At 46.7% G+C, this 22,894-nt stretch overlaps 1 protein-coding gene across 4 annotated transcripts in view; it reads left to right on the plus strand.

Annotated features, from left to right (window-relative positions):
- The window catches only part of efl1 (elongation factor like GTPase 1), a 369,111-nt gene that overhangs the window by 30,298 nt on the left and 315,919 nt on the right, over positions 1–22,894 (plus strand). For all 4 annotated transcript variants that reach the window (XM_085968866.1, XM_085968864.1, XM_085968867.1 and 1 more), the window contains exon 7: positions 5,164–5,378. In XM_085968866.1, the coding sequence (XP_085824992.1) occupies positions 5,164–5,378 (215 nt within the window). The remainder of the gene's footprint in view (positions 1–5,163; positions 5,379–22,894) is intronic.

The following is a 22,894-nucleotide window of genomic DNA, read 5'->3' on the forward strand; positions in this document are numbered from 1 at the left end:
AGCTGTTGCTTAGCTACAGACCTTGCAGAGCCTGACTGGGGAATAAAAAAGCAACGAGAAGTAAAAAAAACTTATAGGAAACGGCTCCTGAATTTTGCCGGTAGATAGAGCTTTCCGGACTTTTAACCTCCGGATAAACCAAAGTTCCCTGTGGATTGTGGAATGTCCTTTGATGTGGTGCACCTAGGCTTCCAAAAGACATCTGATGAAAGTCCCACATAAAAGGCTATTATTTAAACTCAAAGCTGTAGGGGTTCAGAATAAACTCTGGGAATGGATAAAAAATTTGACTGTAGGCTAGAAAATAATGAGCACTCGTTAGAGAAGTTATCTTGGGCGGGGGGAGATGTACTGAATGGGGTGCCCAGGGCTTGGTGTTGGGGCCGCTACTATTTCTAATTTATATAAATGACTTTGATCAGCAACCCAATGCAAAGTGGTCAAATTTGCAAATGACACCAAACTAGGAGTAAAAGTGAAATCAGGAGGCAGATCACAAATTAGAGTGAGTTCCATAAAATAACTGGGCACAGCATCGGCAGATGAAATGTAGTACAGACAAGTGTAAAATAGTGCACATTGGAAGAAAAAAATAAGCGATGCACATACTCCATGAATGGATTGTAATAGCCAAGGATGAAGGCAAAAGAGGAGTGAGTCTTTAGGTTTGTGGTAAAAATAATGCCTCTGAGTCAAAGGTGAAGGGTTCAAGCCCCACTTCAGACAGCCCCAGTGTGTAGAGACTAGAATATAATCTCTAAAGACTGGGATGATATCCAGTGAGGCACTCGTGTCTGGATGGAGTGACCACTGACTGAGTGGTAGTGTTCCTGCCTGTGAGTCAGAGGGGTTGGGTTTGGGCCCCACACCAGACAGCCCTGCTGGGCAGAGTGCTGGCTCTAATAATGGGTTGACGTCTAGTGTGCGTACTATGGTCCAAGGCGTGCGGCTGGTCTCTCCATCGTAAAAGAGAAGGTGGGACTCTTTCGTTTTGGTTGTAGTCCACCTAGGAGAAGGTAAAGAGCGTGAAGAAGGCAGTGGGAATCCACCTCAGCTACTCTTCCCTAGTAAGTGGCTCAAGAATTTCATAGACCCTCGGGCAGAACACAATGGATGGACGTAAGGCAAAAGAGACCTCGGAATCCTATTAGACTCAACACTCAACATGTCCAACCAATGCAGAGCAGCAATCAACAAAACCAATAGAATGTGGAACAACACAGACAAAACAGTAGAACACAAAGAAAGTCATGCAGACTTTATTCTAGTATTCTACTGTTTTGGCTAGTGCGCTTTGAGTACTGTGACCAGTCCTAGTCATTGAGACATTTAGGCGCCATAAAAGTGCAGCAAACAGTCACAAGGCAGATGTCAAAGATCTGAGTGATGAGGAAATCTGGAGGGACTTGGACTTTTCAGCTGGAAAGGAGTCTTCTGAGAGGTGATCTTTAAGAAAAAAACCAAGACGTACATTTATATAGTGCCTTTCACTTCCTTAGGATGTACCAAAGCATTTCACGGCCAATGAATTACTTTTGAAGTACACTTGTTGTTCTGTAGACAGCCACGTTGTGTAGAGCAAGCTCCCACAAACAGTACTGAGACGAATGACTAGTTCATCTGTTTTTGGTGACGTTGGTTAAGGGATACGTGTTGGCCAGGACACACGCAACGTATACAAAATTGTTACGGAAATGGAGAGGATAAATCTGGAATATAACTTTAAATTAAATGCAAATGTAGGACAAGGGGGCACAGGTTCAAACTAATAAGAGGCAAATTTAGTACTGATGTCAGGAACAATCAACATGTGAAATAGACTTCCAGGCAGAGCTGTGGAGACAAAAACGCTGGAATCATTTGAGGAGCAATTGTATGCTGCATTGGCGGAGTGGGGGGAGAGGGGTTTCAGGGTGCTTTCTGAGGGATGACTTAATATGGTCCGAATGACCTTCCTTAAATGCAATTGTCTTGTGATCTTGTGAATTTATGTGAATGAGAGCATTTTAGAGACAGTTCGTATACTTTTCTATTTTACAGACAAGGGCCAGACACACAACTTCAATTATATAGTTACTGAAATAATAATGAAAACAGCAGCTGTCACTTTGTAGTATTTGTGGACTGAATCAAGACTTGCAGGTTAAAGGGATAGAACGGAGAAAGCAAAGGGACAGGGGGAATGATCGAGAATTAAAAGCAGAAGTAACAAGAAAACTAAAAATTGAAGCTCAAAGTAAGACGATGAGAAGAGTACAACAAAAATAAAGGGGAATGTGCTGATAAACTTTTAAAAAAAAAAGCAAAAACGTGGAGTAAAAGCTTGAGAAAGAAAAGGGAGTGCAACAGAGGAAGGCTTCAATATTTTTTGTCACTGCAGAGAAAAGGCATAAATAGAAGCTGTAGATGAGCGTGCCTGTGAATTGGTTTTACTTAAACTTTTTTCATTATCGATCAAAGATCCTTTCATAAAATTCTAGTAATTGCCACTCACTCTTGGCCTCAACTGTCTAAGGAGTAATATGGGGCAAGCGGTTCCACAGCACACACACTAATTAGATTAAACACAGTATTGAAAACGGAAACCACCTGCTGGATAATATATTTATTTCTCTGCTCGTTCTAAGTGATGAAAGAAGCATTAAAAAAAAATATTTCAACAGGTGGCTTACAGATGACAACAAAATTAGGGTTGTGCAGTTTGCCTGGCCACCTTTGACCCATGCAGGATATGAACTTTTACGCAACCCAGTATGAATTTGCTGATTATTTGGTATTGATGTCCTGTGGGGTTATGGAACTGATTCATCACCCAGCAATGTGTTACATTCAGCAGCACAATAATGTTGAATCCTGGAACAAAGCTAACTTCTTTGTCAAGAAATGCATTTATACTCTGATGTAAAACAAAGCAAAAGCAAATCTTTGTTTCAGACTCTAATTTAATCATTAATTCCGTGATTTGGCCTTACCAACCTGTACATTTACACAAAGGGGATTACATTGCTAAAATGTATTGCTGTGTTGTGTACTTGGTGTAATTTGACCACAGATTGGCTCCATTTTGTCTGAGAATTACAAATTGGATAATATAAGGGCACTTTGCACTTAGATCATAAATTCTATTCAGTGGGAATAAATGTGAAGTGGTTTGTTACACTGGAAATCTATTTGTGCCAGATTTGTGGTTACCTATGGCCAGTCAACTATCTGTCTATCTAAAGAAAGGAAAGAAAGGAAGACAGAACTTGCATTTGAATAATGCCTTTCACATCCTTAAGTATGTCCCAAAGTGCTTCACGACTAATGGATTAATTTTTGTAATGCAGTTATTGATGTTATCTAGGTAAATGCGGCTGCCAGTTTCCACAAAGTCCTACAAACAGAAAATTAATGAATGACTGGATAATCTGTTGTTAATGGTGTTGGCCAGGACACTAGGAGAACTCCCGGCTCTTCTTTGAATAATGCCATGGAAACATTTACGTCCACTTGAGCAGGCAGAGTTGGTTTCATGTCTCATTTAAAGGACAGTGGCCTAGAAATTCAGTGGGCTTTGCGCCCAGTTACCGCCCAAAGAGGGCTTCTGCGCCAGTCTGCAAACTTCGGGCGAACTTCATTGACGTGCTAATTGCGGCGGTAGCCGTTAGCGCTGCACCGCCACCGATGACGTCATCGGTGTGCGCAGCGCCCCGGTACCGCCCCGACACCGGCCCGACCCCCATCTTCAGTAGCGGCGGCCTCTTCCGCGGCGGCCGCTAATAACATTCGGAGACCGGGTCCGTACAGCAGCCTTAGTGGGGCGCTTTAAGGTGGAGGTGTGGCCGGCCGCTTTTTCGGCGGCCGCCTGCCCGCGCCTCCTTCCCCGGCCTCCTCCACCCCCTCCCCCGCGGCATTGCCGGCTGGTTTCCGGGAGCCCGGCACTTCTCCGTTGTGCCGGGCTCTTTTGCCGGCACTCGCGATCGGGGCTCCGGCTGCTGCAGGCACCTCCCCCTTAAGAGAGGGAGGAAGGCCTGCAGTACCGCAGCCTGCCGCTCCGCTGCGGGTGGCGCTGCGGCCACTAGCGTGCCGATATTCAGTTTCAGCGCCCCAAGCGGGGGCGGCCACACCCTTGAACAGCGGCCGTCCTCGACTTTGGGCACTGAAACTGAATATTGGCTGGGCGCGAGTGGCTCTGCGCCCAGCGGTAAATTCTGGCCGCCAGCGAGCTGGCGGGGCTATAGCTAATTTCTAGGCCAGTGTCTCTAACAATGCAGCGCTCCCTCAGTGAAGTATCAGCCCAGATTGCGTGCTCACGTCTGTAGTGCGATTTGAAAGGACTATTTTTGTTTCTGTGTTTAAAATGTCAGTGCAATTCTGTACAAAAGCAAAATACTGCGGATGTTGGAAATCTGAAATAAAAACAGAAAAAGCTGGAAATACTCAGCAGGTCAGTTTCCATCTCCAGCGTTTTCCAGTTCTGACGAAGGGTCATCGACCTGAAACGTTAACTCTGTTTCTCTCTCTACAGATGCTGCCTGACCTGCTGAGTATTTCCAGCATTTTTTTTTCGTGCAATTCTATACGTGGGATAGTAGAGAATTCTGGTAATTGATAGTACAGAAAATGTTAATGGAATTACTGTTTTTGGATGCTTTTCCTGGAAAATAATGGTGAGTTTGTAGCTGAATTAGTGCTGGGTTGCCCTGTCACTTTGTAGACAGACTTTTCATTTAAACATCTTCCACACCATAGGATTAAAGCCTATCTTGTTTGGCTCAGGAAAAAGCACACATGAAAATGTTGTCATGATATTGCAGGTCAGAGGGCGGGGGGGGGGGAGTCCAGGAAATGCCAGGACAGTGTAGTGGGGGTGGAGACCTGATCTAACCCAGTGTCCACCCCCATTTCCTCACAGCGCCTGGGAACTGGAAATAGGAGCGATGAGGCACAAAATCGAACGTGTAAATTCATGATCCTGCGCTAACTATTATTGGCCACAATAATATCTGAAGCCTAAGAATAATAACAGTTGCTGTGACGTTTGAACTATTATTAAACATCTTTTATTTTGATGTGGACAGCCCATTTTGTTGTCTTTAAAATGTTTTGCTGAGAGTGAGAAAATGCTAAATTTGACGGAGTGGATTTCTTTTAGTGTACAATAATTTTTGAACATTTTAGGTAAATGCCGTGACCGGGAGCCTGTTTACTTCAAAAGTATTGGAAGAAAGAGCTGAGATGGAAGTCACAGCAAATCCTAGTTCAGACTCCAAGAGCAGTGGACACATATATGACTGGAGTGCTGGCCTGGAAGAAACGGATGATTCACACCTTTACTTTGCCCCTGACCAAGGAAATGTGGTTTTTGGAAGTGCCATCGATGGCTGGGGCTTCAGGTATGGAGGTCTTTTAAAATTACAGTATCTTTTTTATAGAAACATAGAAACTCTCGACTGAGGTGTGGAATTCTGCAGGACTACCACTAGTCTCCCGCCATAACTCTGGCAGAGAAACACTGTGACTGTCTATCCAGTTCATCTTCCTGCTGTCCTAACTGTTGTAGCAGACTATATATTTTTCTTCAAGTTGCTTGTCTAGTTTCGATATTGAAGAAATCCAATCCCTGGTAAGTCATTCCAAAAACTGACCATCCTCTTAGCCAAGTAATGCTTCTTGCATCATTGCATTATCTTTGAAAATATACGCAAAAAAATTAGGCTCATATCTCGGCACTATTTTATGAGTATGTATATGTGCGTGCGTGCTGTGAATCAAGGATATTAGCCCATGCAGTGCTTGTAACAAAAAATGTTCACCGTTCCTGGATATTCCTTCACCTAAATCAACAACAACTTGTATTTATATAGTGCCTTTAACGTAGTAAAATGTCCCAAGGCGCTTCACAGGAGCGTTAGCAAACTAAATTTGACACTGAGCCACATAAGGAGATATTAGGGCAGGTGATCAAAGGTACGTTTTAAGGAGCGTCTTAAAGGAAGAAAGAGAGGTGGAGAGGTTTAGGGAGGGAATTCCAGCGCTTAAGGCCATGGCAGATGAAAGCACGGCTGCCAGTGGTGGAGCGATTAAAATCGGGGCTGTTCAAGAGGCCAGAGTTGGAGGAGCCCAGATATCTTGGCGGGTTGTAGGGCTGGAGGAGATTACAGAGATAGGGAGGGGGCGAGGCCATGGGGGTTTGAAAACAAGGATGAGAATTTAAAAATTGAGACATTGCTCAACCGGGAGCCAATGTAGGTCAGCGTGCACATAGGTGGTAGGTGAACGGAACCTGGTGCAACATGATGAGGAGGGTAGACAGGAGCCACTGGGATACGGTGCCATAAGAGTTTGGGACCATAGTGCTCCAGTGGTCCTCACTTGAACCCCGTTGTTTAGAAGTCCTTGCTTTGGAAATGCATCTCAGTTCGTTCTCTCCTATTGTCAGTGCACCAGAAAAAGTTCCCTTTTACTGTTTGGACTTTGCATGTTTATTTGTGATTTTAGTCCTGCTTTTGTACTTTTCAGACACTTTTGCAGGAATGATTTATGGTTTTACTTGTGACAACGCTTCAAAAACGAAATGTGTTTAATGTCCGGTGCTTCGGGCCACCGGAGGATGTGATAAGGCACTTTATAAATGTGACTTTCTTTCCCTCCTTTTTTATTTAACAGCCATAATCCTCTGGTATAGTACCTATTAACTTGACTGTCAGTGAGTTCAGCTGATACGTACAGAACATCTGCTGCTAGTCTAATGCGCAGGGGCTTTATAACTGGAATGGTGCTGGGCAGGGAAGGATATATTAAACGATATTTATGCAGTGAACCTGGAAATAAAAAGGCCATGTCGAAATTCAAAACGCGTGCTTGAACTTGTTGAATTGCATATGTAAATGTAAGCATTGATGGTGCATGATATAATGGGTTTGAACAATTCTGGAGCATCAGCTGTATAGCTGTCTAAAATTACTCATGATGAAGCACTTGCAGCTGGCCTAATTAACTTTACCAATCAACTTAAGTCTATTAGGTCAATAGTTTACTATGTTTCTTTGATTACACAAGTACTTTTGTAATGAGTTGGTACATGTATATTCAAATTTCAATAAAATCTTTTTTCAATAGCAAGAATGATCTGTCACTTGGCAAAAGGGAGTGCTGAGAAAAGTAGTGTCTATAAGTATATAACGTTCATTAGTTCTTGAGGTGGAGGGAAAGGAAGAGAGTAACATTTATTTAGAAATAAGGGGCAATGAGTGACATTTGACCGGCATGTGTCAGCTCAGCGGTCGCACTCTCGCTTCTGAGTCAGACGGCTGTGGGTTCAAGCACCACTCCAGAAACTTGAGCACATGTTCCAGGCTGACCGTCCAGTGCGGTACTGAAGGAGTGCTGCATTGTCAGAGCTGCTGCCTTTCTGATGGGACATTAAACCAACAGTCTGTCTGCTCTCTCAGGTGGATGTAAAATAACCCATACCACTGTTGAAAGAGGAGCCGAGGAATTCTCCCAGTGACCTGGCCAACCTCTATGCTTGCGGGTCTTTGCTGAGCACAAATTGCCTGCTGCGTTTCCGACGTTACAACAGTGATTGCTTCAGAAGTACTTAATTGGCAGTGTAGTGCTTTGGAACGTCCTGAAGCCGTGAAAGTCGCTGTATAAATACAAGCTCTTTCTATGAGAATTAGGAGAGCTGAGAGCATGTCTGACTGTCGCATGCAATCCCAGACTGGTGAACCCCCAGCACGTGTGCCCAGGTTTGAACTGCACTTTGTATATTTGCACTGCATCTTCCCCTGGATGTTTTTCTCAGTTGTGGTCACTTTGTGGAGGAAAGAGTAAAGTGACTTTGGGGATCCCTTCCTACGGCAATGTGCAACTTGTGCACAGGTGAAGGAGCAACATCGATGGCACCTGCAGCGAATGTCCATGGGCCGGCCTGCCCTGCCCTTCCAGTTGAGAAGGAGAGTAAGGATATGGGTGGGGCGGGGGGTTGGGGTGACGAGCAGAAGGTGGCGGGGCCGGGGCGGGGGGTGGGGGGTGGAAACGTCTGGTTAAACTCTGCAATCCCGAAGCAAATTAATTAAGCTTTCTAAGTGACTTCCTCTCATTAGACACTGGATTCCATTCCAAAATAGTGAAGCTGACAACCATCTGTCATGCTGTAATGTCAGAAAATCTGGTTGTCAGATTTAAAAAATGTAGCCGTGAGAATTTTGTTTGGAAGCCTGTATAGCAGCAAAACATTTTACAGCTTGGAGCTTTGCAGCTGCAATCAGCTGAACATGGTGGTGCAGCAAATGGAGCGGAAGACTAATTGAAGCAGTTTTTATATTGTTAGCACACCTTCGGGATATTCGGAAGAAGAGTTAATTTTTTTAACGTGCTTTCCTAAAGTTAAAGAAACTCTCCATCAGAGACTGACCATTGGGCATCCTGCAGCAAAGAGTCGGATTGCCGTAGTCAGGACTAAACATCACGGCCACCCTTCTTGGGTCAATTCAAGCAGGGTTAGCTCCATGCTTTCCTTTATTTGTATTTATTTCGATAGGTTTTTACGTAGCTAATCAGTTTTAAAAGAAAAAATAACTGCGAGCTTAATTATTATTACTGTCCCTTTGCTCGGACAGATTGGTTTAGAGATGTTGGCCGAGAAACTCCAGGCGGGCCGTTGCATCTCATGAAGTGCGATGGCTGATGGGGTGAGACATCCACCTACCTGTCTGCCACAACACTGACCCCTTTCCTGATCCCTTAGCATAAAGGGGCGGGCATTCACGCATTTAGTGTAATCCCTGGATGTCTCCGATCGTGATGGGAGGTGAGCCGGTCTGGCGAAAGAGCAGGTTTTTCCTACGGAAACCGTCCTTCTATCATTGTCACTTCCCCAAACGACAATCGATCTTGTCTCTGGGATATGACATTGTGGGCATCACTAACCCTTCTACGTCAAGTGCGCTTGAATCAGGCAGATGCACTGCACACTGGTGGATAGGTGGAACTGGTTGCATTTGTTCTGGGGAATGGCATTCTGCCCATTCAAACTCTTAGTGACTTCAGGATGGGAAAAGCAGCCCTGCTCCCTCCCGTTAGAATTCTGCATTGGAGCCAGAAAGGGGAAAATACCCAGAGCCATCAGGTTCCGCCCTAAATTCTTCCCCTTTCCCTCCTCCCCCCATCCAGATGGCGCCTTTCATGACCTCAGGACGTCCCAAAGCACTTTACAGCCAATGAAATACTTTTTGAAGTGTAGTCACTGTTATAAAGTAGGAAACGCGGCGACCAATTTGCGCACAGCAAGGTCCCACATACAACAGCGTGATAATGACCAGATCATCTGTTTTAGTGATACAGTCATAGAGTTATACAGCACAGAAAGAGGCCCTTCGGCCCATCGCGTCCGCGCCGGCCATCAAGCCCTGACTAATCTAATCCCATTTTCCAGCATTTGGTCCGTAGCCTTGTATGCTATGGCATTTCAAGTGCTCATCCAAATGCTTCTTGAATGTTGTGAGGGTTCCTGCCTCTACCACCCTTTCAGGCAGTGAGTTCCAGATTCTAACCACCCTCTGGGTGAAAAAGTTTTTCCTCAAATCCCCTCTAAACCTCCTGCCCCTTACCTTGAATCTATGCCCCCTTGTTATTGACCCCTCTACTAAGGGGAAAAGTTCCTTTCTATCCACCCTATCTATGCCCCTCATAATTTTGTACACCTCAATCAGGTCCCCCCTCAGCCTTCCCTGCTCCAAGGAAAACAACCCCAGCCTGTCCAGTCTTTCTTCATAGCTGAAGCGCTCCAGCCCAGGTAACATCCTGGTAAATCTCCTCTGCACCCTCTCCAAAGCAATCACATCCTTCCTATAGTGTGGCGACCAGAACTGCACACAGTACTCCAGCTGTGGCCTTACCAGCGTTTTGTACAGCTCCATCATAATCTCCCTGCTCTTATATTCTATGCCTCGGCTAATGAAGGCAAGTATCCCATATGCCTTTTTAACCACCTTATCCACCTGTTCTGCCTTCAGGGATCTATGTACATGCACACCAAGGTCCCTCTGATCCTCTGTCTTTCCTAGGGTCTTACCATTCATTGTGTATTCCCTTGCCTTGTTAGTCCGTCCAAAATGCATCACCTCACACTTTTCAGGGTTAAATTCCATTTGCCACTGTTCCGCCCATCTGACCAACCCATCTATATCGTCCTGTAGCCTGAGGCTTCCCGCCTCGCTATTTACCACCCCACCAATTTTCGTGTCATCTGCGAACTTACTGATCGTACCTTTTACATTCACATCCAAATCATTAATGTAGACCACAAACAGCAAGGGACCCAGCACCGATCCCTGCGGTACCCCACTGGACACAGGCTTCCAGTCACAAAAACAACCTTCGACCATCACCCTCTGCCTTCTGCCACTAAGCCAGTTTTGGATCCAATGTGCCAAGGCACCCTGGATCCCATGGGCTCTTGCCTTCCTGACCAGTCTCCTATGTGGGACTTTATCAAAAGCCTTACTGAAATCCATGTAAACCACATCGACTGCATGTTGGTTGAAGGATAAATATTGGCCAATAATGGCGTGGGATCTTTTATGTTTACCTGAGAGGGCAGACGGGGCCTCGGTTTAACGTCTCATCCGAAAAACGGCACCTCCGACAGTGTAGCACTCCCTCAGTACTGCACTGGAGTGTCAGCCCAGATTTTTGGTTCTCGGGTTTCTGGAGTGGGACTTGAATCCGCAACCTTCGGCCTCAAAGGCGGGAGTGCTGCCCACTGAGCCACAGCTGGCAGAAAAGCAGAGGAATTTCCAGACTCTGTGCTGCAGTTGATTAGATTGATCGTACGTAATTTTACGATGCATTTAAAATGTTTGCACATGGGTAATTCAAAAAAGCGATAGTAAAGTGGTGGGTGCTTATCTTTTGAGGGCATGTGCATCAGCCCAGTAAGCTTTGTTTTGAACTGCACGCTTAAGTATTGCAGTTGTTAATGTGTAACAAATTTGTAATACTCTGGTACAAGTATTTCATATTTAATTTGATGCATCCTTGATATCAATAAATATGTTTTATAGTTTAAAAACTTTTATTTATGCAGCACTTTCTCACATTTCTCAGAAACGTCCCAAAGCTCTTTACATCCATTGGATATGTTGTTTTATAGGCAAATGTGACAGCCAGGTTCTGCACAGCAAGGGAGTCACAGCTGATATAATTGTACATATATGTAAGATGAGTTTTTCAGAATGTTGGTGAAAAATGTCACAGCAATGATGTGCAGTACTGCGTGCAGCCAAAAGGTGGCGCAGCAGTGTCATGGGTTGTTAAACCTGTATTAGGATGGCTGTCACGGAGGCAGCTTGCGGTGATTTGTTCCTCTACTTTGCTTCTGAATTCAGTAGCTTTCAAGCCATCTGCTGCGCTCTGGCTTCAGAGTTGCTTCTTTTTTCCTTTGTATAAGATCTAGAAACCCTCATTTATTGTCTTAACTAGTATTTTATCAGACTCACTTAAATAAAGTTTTCAGTCACCAAAAACGATGACTGTTAGGGGGAAAAATTTGGTTGCTTTGCGCCTCCCATCGAGGGGCTGCAAAGCCCTGGGCGCGGCGCCGCTAATGCCTCCTGCGAAATTCAGCGGGAGGTTGGTGGCGGGAGCGCCTTGCGGCACTGCACCTCCGGCAATGACATCATCCCCGTGCGCAGCATCCCACTCGTGCCCCCTGACCTACCGCCGGACGCTATGTCCAACAGGGTCAGGGTGGCATTTTTGCGGCTGGGGCAGGTGCAGGGCTGGGCGGCCATTTTATTTGGGCCGCCTGCCAGCACCTGCCCCCTCTCGCCATCTCCTGCGGGGTGCCGGCCGCGATTGGTCAGCCCGGCACGCCTCTTGAGTGCCGGGCTCTTTTGCCAGCACCTTGCTCCCTGGTGCTCCAGCAGGGCCTCGGTGCATGCTGCGCTAGGCCCCTCCCCTTTAATCAAGGGAGGGAGGCCTGCAGTACGGCGGCGCTACGTGCCGGCACGCGTGGCGCTGCTGCACGTAGCGCCGCGATATTCAATGTGAGCACCCCAAGAGGGAGGGGGAGCGCTTCCAGTAGAGCCCCGCCTGCTGCTTGGGGCGCTACCATTCAACTTTGGGCACGGGGACGCGACCCAATTTTTCCCCCTTAGAGTTTAACTAGAAGGTTCAGTGCGCTGTTGGTACAGATGGAGCTCATCACCAGGGATGGGGAAGAGCTGCAAAAGACCACAGAGACTCAGACATAGTAGGAAAATAGAAAGAGATGCAAGAATAAACACGGTGATAGTTTCAGGCTGGTGAGTTACTTTATGTTTCAGCTTAAGAGATGGAACTACCTCACCCGTGGCTAATTGGCAAGTGGAATTTTTTAGCGCTACTTCGAAGGCAAATATTTTTCCAAAAACTTCAATTCATTAACCGTGCAGCGTGTACTTTTCCCTGTTTAAATAATTGAGTGTTCATCTTTTAACTACAACATTTTGTTGGTTCATCACTTTTTACTAATCGAATCCATGTCTGAATGTGTATATCAGCATTAATTATGAAGCACTTTCTTTTGACCTGATGAAAGTGGTTTACAATCTGCAAATGCTAATCCAATAAAACCCCAAGACATCCTCAGCTATACAGCAGCTGTCATTTTGCTTGTTTGATCATACAAGTCTTATTTCAGCAGCTGTCATAAACCATATGGCACTGTCCTGTGATGCACAGTGTTCTATCGAGACTTGCTGTCTAATGCTGTTGCCCCAAGTAGCTCCTCTTTGTTTACTACTAGCTTATGACTAGATAGAGAAACTTCTCATCTGCAAACAGATCGGAGTAGAATACGACCAAAATCGAAAACTGAGAAGAAGTGCTGGCCGAACACTAAGGTGTATTTAAACACCAGGTGCAGAATCCACATAGGTTTTATTCGGTAACAACAGTGAGCTGTTTGTGTTATTTGTGAAAATGTTCTTGTCATTTTCCTGTGTTTTTGAAGACGGTATGAGGTTACCTTTCTGTACCGTGTCAGTGGAAGTGTGGATTAGAAACTTGCAACTTCCACATGATTGTCCAGTCAGATTCACATAAAGCTAAGCAAGTTCACCAAACTTCAGCCAGAGCTAGACTTCATCCCACTATCCCTCGAAGTCACAATAAGGCATTCAAAAATAAGTGTGTATTACACATACTGGTGTATAAGACTGTTAACAATGTCCTATTTATTCATTTTGAACTCCACGTGTGTGGGTCCTTTAAGAAGTTTAACTTCCTGATTATCCTCTTGCTGTTTTAGCATTAGAAGAATTTTTGGCCGTTATCTGCTCTTGTATCCCTTTCTAATTTTCTCTGGCAGCCCTAATCTCTCTTTAATTGCAATTGTATATTGGTTGCAACGCATTGACATGCTCATAGTATGCAACGTGCATACTCTAGTACATATGTGTAAGTGTCAATTTGGCCCAGTTGATAGCACTCTCATTTTTGATTCAGAAATATCGGTTCAAGCTCCACTGTAGGACTTGAGCACATAAACCAGGCTGACACTTCAGTGCAGTACCGAGGGAGTGCTGCATTGTCAGAGGTGCCGTCCTTCAAGTGAGACATTAAACGAGGACCCTTTCTACCTATTCAGGTGAAGATAAAAGATCCCTTAGTACTATTAAAAGCGGAGGACTCATTGCTGTTCTTTAACCACCAAAACAGATTAACTGGTTGCTGTTTGTGGAATCTAGGTTTGTGCATTTGCCAAAATAACTCGAGTGGTTTGAAGTGCTTTGGGACGTCCTGAGGACGTGAAAGGTGCTATATAAATGCAGCTTCTTTGGTCTGTGGATAATGATTGCGGGTAGCGGCAGTGGGTGCTAGTTTGTATCACTACTCGCCTGTTGTGTCAATGCAGGTGGATTTTGGCTATACCAGCAGGGTTTTGAAAGTTCCCTTGTTCTGGCATGGTTCAGCATGTCAACAAGTGTTGGTGTATGAGTAATGTGCTGGCTGCTGTTGACATGCCAGTGGTAATGGCCAGGAGAAGGTATGACGTTTTAAAGACTCATTTTTGTAGACTGCAACATATTGTCCAGATTCTCAATCTACAATGGCCAGGTGGGGGGTCCTCCTTATGTCACTTCAGGGGATGCATTAATGGGCTGTAGTTAGGAGGAACCATAAGAACGTTCCCATGTTAGAGTGCAGTTGGGATGTTGCAGTAGGAAGGCAGAGTGCTCGGTTCATGGGGTGCAGATTTTCTGAATTTCAAGCAGCTCCTCCTGTGTAGACTGGATCTCCCTCGTGTCTTTTCCGATCTGCTTCTGTATAATCTTGTACTTGGCAAAGAGGTCACCACTTCCCTTCTCTGTATAAACTTTATGAATCTTTCTCATAATCGCTTTAATTTACCTTGCTTCTTTGCACTCAGATATCTAATTGTCCAACTTGTCCCACGTAACGCTTTGTAAAGGATGTTCTTTTATCCTTGACTGACTGATTCTGGAATAGTGCCTCCAGTCTACGTTACTAAGCTTGGCCCTCATCGTTCGGAGGTCTGCCTGCCAAAAGATGTATGGTAGGGTTTGGTTACATGCCTGCGGAGTTTCCCAGGTCAGGCCGAAAGTTATTATACAGTCGTCACCATCAGCTAGTGGGTCAGCTACATCTATTAAGTAGTTTTCGAGTCATTCACAAGGATCAATTCTAGAAAACTTTCTCTTACCTCTTTAAGTTGGACAGCTCCTTTTATTATTGCTTTCAATAAAACATTTTTTGTTTCATTGGAAAGCTTCCTGAAACTTAATCAAACCTGCTTTGTTTATGTCGCTTGAACTGCCAGGTATAACTTTACCGCAAATTATATTGTTATCCCTGCTGGGTTAGCCCTAGGTCAGTATTTTAAAGGGTAAAACCAATTGCTAAAGCCTTGCTTTCTCGTCTGTATTATACTCGTCATTAGGCCTGAATGTACTGGAATTAAATGTATTTGTCTGCATTTATGTCTGAAATTTGGATAGGCCACTGCTAATCTATTACTGCTATCAAAATAGGAGTCCTGGCAAAGTTGCTTTATTTCCCGTCTCTCAAATGCCAAACAGTATCTGTTATTTTACTCGCCCGGGGCAGGTAGAATGGAAATCCTGCATGTTAGCAGTTAACCAAAGCAATGTAGTTGCAGACTTTGGTCAGGAGATGGTGCGGTGGAGTGAGTTGTTGAATTCTCACTTCCCGCTCCATTGCCATCTTGTTTATGAATTCATCAACTGACCGTGGGCAAAGTTACAACAGTTCAGAAGTGGGAAGCCTGTGTGCTTAACACCCCCAGCCCAGCATTGTAGTTTAGGCTGTACCCATCTCTGTAAAGTCTTGCATATGCTGCGCACTTCCTATCGGTGTAACACTTGCCTTCTGTCACACTTTTCCCATCAATTTTATTGATTAACTCAAAGTAAAACAGTGGCAATTACAAATGCAAACATAGTATTAGAAACTGCATACTTTAAGGAGCTAGCTATATTTTGTTCATATATTATGCTGAATAGTTCATCGTTGTATTGACTTTTATCTAATATCTTGAATGGAGGAAACAGAAGCAGTAGGTTGAGTTTTCATTTATCTTTTCCTTTTTAACTTAAAATTCCTTACACACTTTATTTGGTTTTGAGTACAAAACTGCTGATAATGTCTGGGCAGATAAGATTGTTCAGTGGCACAACACATGCCTTAGAATGGGAGGATGTGGCCTTGAGTCTCTCATCCACACATAGCAGGCCCTCTGCCAGGGAGGTTACACACATACAAACACACACTGCTATCCCAGGTGGCTTTTGTCTGACTTAATTTGGCAGAAGCCTGAAAGCCTCTGGGAATGACAGGCAGGGAGGAAGATCTGAAAGAGGAAGGAAGTAACTTTTCTAAAACCGACTTATATTTGGAGGAAAAGTACTTTTGAGGTAGAAAATAGGATAAGCACCATGCAGACAGTGCTCTTCTGTGGATAAGCCAGTAGAGAGTGACCTTGCCTCTAATACTTTAGTCATTGAACTGTTCAACCCTCGCCAAGAAAACTTGAGAAAAATGTTTTTTCCCCCGCTATTCTTTTCCTCTCCTTTCTTGGGGGCACTAACTCTTGCTGGGCTGTGGGAATGTGGTCGCTGACGGCCCTTCAGCACCTTATTCTAGTGGATATTTTTCATGAGCAGTGAGTGGCGGCAGGCCACTCTCGCGATCTCTGTGGCGAGAAGTTCGGCTTTTCCGACGTTCACTGGAGGTCAGTGTAAGTTAATGGTGATCAGTGTAAGTTAATGGTGATCAGTGTAAGTTAATGGGGAATCCCCTAACGCGAGCTGCTGTGACGTCAACAAGCTGTCAATCGCAATGCAGAATTCTCACAGACCAGGAAGTGAATAAGCTCCTTTTATTCTTTTATCCTTTTAAAAAATATTATAGAGAGCAGAACAAAGATTGGGGCTCTCACATGGGGAAAAGGTAAACCAGAAATAAAGATGAACAAACTTAAAAAAATTATATATTTTTTTTAAATTAAAGGCCTAGAAATTCAGTTGTTTGCGCCAGCCGCTAGCGCCTTAGGAGGAGAAGTGGGGTGCTAAGCGGCTAGCGCCCGGGCGCAGCGCGATCTGCGCCTCTCGCGAACTTCAGTTAAGATTTAGCGGCGGCGCAAAACCTTTGCGCGTGCTCAGCTGCGCGCACAGATCCTGACGTCATTTCATGGTGCAACGCCCTTTGTGCACCCCGAACCGGAAATTCAGTGACGCCGGCCTATTGTGCGCCTGGCGCCCCTAGCGACTGGTAGAGGGGAACGGTTCCCAGGTGCGGGGGGCACTAATTAAAGGGGACTCCTCCTGCAGTATAAATGGCAGCCATTTTGCACCACTCCTTCTTTGTGAGAGACGGATCTTTGGAGAGAGACAAAGGTAGAGAGCTTTCTGGTTTGGCTCAACACTCACACAGGTACTTGTGGCTTCAGGCCACAGCTTTGCACTTGTCTTTAACTTCAGTGTCATAGCATTGATTGGAAACATATAATGGGGGCTGCAATGGGTGGAAACTTTGGGCTTCTCCATTGCATTCAAAGGGCTCAGAGATGCCGTCAGAGAGTGCCAGTCATGGCCAGACGGAGAAGGGGCAACAGGCGTCGGCAAAGGAGGCCTTACCCACCCAGGGTATACCGCCAGCAGTTCTCATATCTGAGCATGTCTGAGGAGCAGTGTGTTCGGAGGCTGCGATTCAGAAGGGCGGTGGTCACTGAGATCTGCCACCTGCTTCGTGGAGATCTGCAGCCACAGCTGAGGAGCAGGACGTCTCTGTCGGTGGCAGTGAAGGTGACGGTGGCTCTCAACTTCTATGCCACCGGCTCCTTCCAATCCGCTACTGGGGACATTTCCAACATCTCCCAGTTTGCGGTACATTGCTGCATCCGCCAGGTGACCAATGCCCTTTTCAGAAGGAGACGTCAGTTCATCTCCTTCCCCATGACCGTTGACAAGCAGCAAGAGCGTGCAATGGGCTTTGCAGCATTAGCGGGCTTCCCCATGGTGCAGGGCGCCATTGACTGCATGCATGTGGCTTTGCGGGCACCTCTAGAGAATGCCGAGGATTACCGCAACCGGAAGGGCTACCATTCGCTCAACGTGCAGTTGGTGTGTGACCACAGGCAGCTCATCCTAGCTGTCAATGCCCGCTTTCCAGGCAGCAGCCACGATGCCTTCATCCCGCGCCAGACTTCTGTGGCAGACATGTTCGAGGCCCAGCCTCACCCACGAGGATGGCTTCTCGGGGACAAAGGCTATCCTTTGTGCACCTGGCTGATGACCCCGCTCCGTGCGCCCAGCACCCCTGCTGAAGAGGGATACAATGACAACCATCAAGCAACCAGGAACATCATTGAGCAAACAATTGGCGTGCTGAAGCAACGGTTCCGCTGTCTGGATCGTTCCGGGGGAGCCCTACAGTACTTGCCTGAGCGAGTCTCCCATTTCGTTGTCGTGTGCTGCATGCTGCACAACCTGGCTATCCGCAGGACTCAGCCACTGCCAGCAGACATTGGAGGACCACCAGAGGAGGATGAGGAGGACCAGCACAGGAGGGAGGCAGAAAGTGCAAGGGCCGCCCGTCGGCGGCTTATTGCAAGTCGGTTCTAGGCCCCCTCTCAGGGAATGGCTTGTGCCAATGGCAGAAGATGAATGTAGCCGCTCCACAAGCCCTCAGCCGAGCAGGGCAACCAGGACTACCAAAAGAAAGCATGGACAGTGCGATTTAAGAAAATGTTTTACTGTGATACCTCTGTGCCCTTCCCACATGACAAACTAATGGAGAGAACCCCCCCCCCCCCCCCCCAAAACACAAATACACCAGTCTCGGCCTTTACAAGTAAAACAAATATACCAGTCTCAACCTTTACAAGTAAAACAAATACACCAGTCTCGACCTTTAAATATGAAACAAATACACCCAGTCTCGGCTTTTATAAGTAAAACAAAACATTTGGCCACACCTTCTACTTTTTCCCCTGCAAGGGTGATCCATTTCGCTTCCGTGACTGGCCCCTACCCGCCCTGCAGCTCCTCCACAATGGGACCCCAGTGGCTGCAGCATGGCTGGGGGAAGGCTGCTGAGGGTCAGATGATGAGACGGCAGATGCCCTTGGGGGTCGGCCTGGACCAGCTCTGGGACTGGAGGGGCCGGCTGCTGACTGCTCCAACTCTGCTTGGGCGGCAGCAGTCTGTCCAACAGCTGGTGGCAGCTGCAATGGAGGAGTGACAGTGTTGGCTGCAGGAATGCTGCCAACCTGACAGATCACAGGCACTCCCTGGTCGGCTGATACATTGGCACGCGCACGGGCCAGCACTGCAGCATGCGCAGCAATCTGCTGAGGCACAGACTGCTGGGCTGCTGCGGCACAGCGAGTGCCCTGACGATGCCTGGCCGATCCAGCGAGTGTGGCAGCAGTTAGTGCCCGTGTGGCCCTGGTCTGTGTCTGCATGACAGCAGCCAGTGAATGCACGGCACGACTGAGCACTTGGCTAGAAGCTGCCTGTGAAGCAGCGAAGTCCTGCTGACTCCTAGCCTGTGCTGCCGCGATGTCCTGCAGACTCCTGGCCTGTGCTGCACTGAATTGTTGCAGACTCCTGGCCTGTGCTGCCCCGAATTCCTGCACACTCCTTGCCAGTGACTCTATGGAGTCAGGCATCCTTGCCACTGCAGCCATGAGCTCAGTGTGCCTGCGCTCCGCCTGGGCGCCCATTTCCGCTAGGAGCCGCACCTCCTCTGCGCTCACCATAGCAGGACTGGAGGCCGCACTCACCCTCCGGGGAGAAGGCCGCCGAGCTTCCCCACCCCTCCCGCGTTGCTGCAGCCTGCTGGTCCCCAGAGCTTCACTATCCTCCGACCCTTCCCCCCTGCTCCCCTCCAGGGAAGACGTGTCACCATCATGGCCATGGGCTGCCTCGGCTGAGGGTGTCCCTGATGGGCTGGCTTCCTCTTCCTCCTCCTCTATGTCTGACTCGGACACAGTGCCAGCTTGAGGGGCCGCCTCCTCACCTGGCGAGTCACCATCTGAAAGCAGGGAGGCACAAGAGTTGCTTTAGAGTGAGGACAGGGCGGCAGCGAGGGAGGCATGAGTGCTGCTGTGCACTGCATTGGTTCGATAGTGGCAAAGGATGCTGGTGTGAGGCGCAAGTGGAAAGGGAGAGGTCAAAAAGGTGATGACCTTACCATTGGTGCCCAGAACAGGGTCAGCATCTCCAGTGGCGACGGGGCCACTCAGCCGGCCTGCCATGATCCGCTCCACTCGCTGCTCGAGGTCGCTCAGCTGTTTCAGGTCAGGACGGCCTCCCCCGGTCTGTCGCTGCTGTCTTCTGTTATGCGCCAGCTTGGCCTGCAAGAGAAAGGACCGCCTCTAAGTACAGTGTCAAGCCCTGATCTTGCCCGCACTGCCTCCCATGGTTGAATAGCCTTGACAGTGTCTAAAGTCCTGATTGCGCAAGTGCTTTTCATGACAGTCCCATAGCTGCTGGATGAGGGCTGGCCATTAGGGCTTTCAGACCTGTTTGGCCATAAAGTGAGGTGCACATGCAGGGATGAGGAGGATACTGGAAAGGGTACTCACCCTGACAACCCGAGTGAGGTCGTTGAATTTTTTCCGGCACTGGGTTGGTGTCCTGCCAACCACGCTGTTGGACGTGACCCTGTTTGCCACATCCCTCCATGCTTTCCGATATTCGGCGGGCAGCGGCCTCCTGCCACCCTCAGGGAAGAGGATATGGCGCCTGCGGTCCACTGCGCCAACCAGCAGCCTCAGGTCACCCTTGCCGAAGCACTGCGTTCTCTCCCTGGCCTTCTCCATTCTCCTGGGCGTGGAGCTGTTCCAGAAGCAGTGTTCAGGCCTTGCCTTAGGGCTGCAGTGTGCAGGGCGTGGCAGCCAAGCAATTCCACCCTCCCCCTTTAAGTGCTGACCGGCGCCTGACTGTCTGCCCTCAATGAGCACCTCGCCGTACCTGCGCTGCGCCCGCCTTCGGTGTTTGCGCCCCGGATCGCCGGCTTAGCGCCTAATGATAGTCGTGCATCGCCTGCTTTAGCGCAGCAGCAACCTCTTGGGGCGATGCAACTGAATATCGGCGAAGGTGGCGCTAAGTTGCACCGGGTGCAAAAGTTAGCGAACGCCATACTGTAGCACCCCAAACATGGCTATACTGAATTTCTAGGCCAAAGTTTCTTAAAAATTGTAATTTGTATTAAAATAGAGAAATTTGACACTCCACAAAATTAAGATGAGTTTTTCAGGATCTTAACGTTTGTTTAGCAGTCAATACGCTGTTAAAACCCCAGTTACACCTAATCCTACAAGGCCTAACTTTTAACGGGGTATTTCACAGCAATATTACTGCGGAAAAGCCCAAGTTTTCGTCAGTTTCCTTGATTTCACTGATTACCGGCTATGGGGTTGTAAGATGTTTAAATTCACCCTTGTCCTTTAACCCATCCAACAGTTTCCAAAGTTCAAACCCGTGGAACAGACAACACAAAACACAACGATTTGAGAATAACTTTCTTTTTACTTAAAATCAGCAAGAGGTTACAAGTAAGCTCACACAAAACTGTTGCATATAATACTCCCGGCTAAGCATACACAGGTTTATTCCCTTACTTTAAGCGCAAACAATTATAAGCCAACACTACATACGTACTAACACCAGCGAGTGGTCAGTTCGGCGATGGCCAGACGTACGACTTTAACTGGCAACTGACCAGGTCGCCCCCGACTGCAGCAGCCCCGAGTGTCTTAAAACAGCATCTCTTATACCCGAAAAACCTGGGCAGGCTCCTCGATGCGTATGTGTCCCAAACCGTGTGACAAATGATCGGCAGTTCTTTTCCTCCTCTTATCAGTGGGCCCCAAAGCCGTTCACACTTTTTGCCCAAAGATGTTCCTGTCTTTGTAATGCCCGACCGTTTGTTCCTGCTCAGGGTCTGTCGCTTCCTTATCTGATTAACAGCTTTCGTACAAGGTTTCCACAGGAACCAACCTCTCAGTCTCTCGAAGCATGCTGGAATATTAAATTTGGTCAACTTTTAAATTTGGTCAAGTTATAGCAAATTCTTACAGCAAATGGCAAATTCTTACAGGGTGGGGTGGGGTGGCGGGGGGCCACAGCGCAGCCATTGTCGGAGCAGTGAATGACTGACCGCAACTTCAGGATATCCGCGTTAGGATGCGCTAAATCCTGACATTGCGGTCAGTTTCAAAGGGGTAATAACAGCGAACTATTACCCACTGCAAGTTCTGAGCCATTAAGTTTGCCCATATAATTGGGCTTTTGTGTCTTTTACTGGTTTCGTTAAAGTTTTTACAAGGCTCAGCTTTTCTCAAAACTTTGAAATTCCCCACAAACGTGACTTTGTTTCTACAATTCCTTGGATGCTACAGCCTGAGCACGTGCAAAGTACAGAATTTTCCAGCATGCGATCTTCCCTCATGCTGTAACCGGATTTCTGAGCCCCTTTTCCAAATTGTTTGAAAATCAGTTGGAAAATGCGTTTAACAGTTTTATTCTGGCGAAGGTTCACATTTAAACTATTAAATCCTTATTTTTTTTACTTGAAGGAGACACCCGCTGGCACCTGGCGTTTGCTTTGCCCCTTGGAGTATTGTGGAAATAATTGAAGTTTTTCTGTAAAAACCTGACGATATAACCCATTAACTTTAGGACTGTAAACCCAACTTAGTAGGAGAAGGAAAATGACATTTTTGTGATTGACTTCAAAACCAACTATCCAGAGAGTGTCAGAAACAAGCAGCAAAATGAATTTTAAAAGATTTCTTCAGTAAGGGAGGGATTACACCAGCTGTGCTTTCTGTTCATAAACAATTATTGTTTATACTCTCAGTAGAAATGGCAAATTATGTCTGTCTTCCATGTGCAACCATTTGTTTGTCTTCCCAAACTGAAAACAAGATGAACTTTGGAAGCTTTTGAGAAAAAAAGAACACCTGATTAAGAACACCCTGTTCTCTGCGGTGCTTAGATTTGAGAATTCCAAAACAATCATTCTTTACCTAAAGATTGTTTATAGAGCTGCATTTGCTAAGGGGCCACTAATTAATTGTTTTCTGAATTCTTTCACTGGAGATGGGCACCTCTTCTCCCTATTCCACACAACAGTTTGTAGTCTAGTATCCGCAGCAGTGGGAAGAAAGGCTAGGACCCCCCTCCCAGAGCTGCTAAACCCCACACCCATCCTCTTCATTGTTGGTAAACACCAGTTGCCTATGCCCATCCCAGTGCATATTGCTTACCATCTTGATGTGTATCGTGGGATTTAAAAATACATGTAGGTAAGAAATAAAAATTGAGTACAGAAGTTAAGGAGCCTATAATAACCAAGGCGCCTGATTTGT

Source organism: Somniosus microcephalus, chromosome 27 (genome assembly GCF_052327205.1).
Source record: "Somniosus microcephalus isolate GS21.2 chromosome 27, FLI_Smic_1.0, whole genome shotgun sequence".
NCBI lineage: Eukaryota > Metazoa > Chordata > Chondrichthyes > Squaliformes > Somniosidae > Somniosus > Somniosus microcephalus.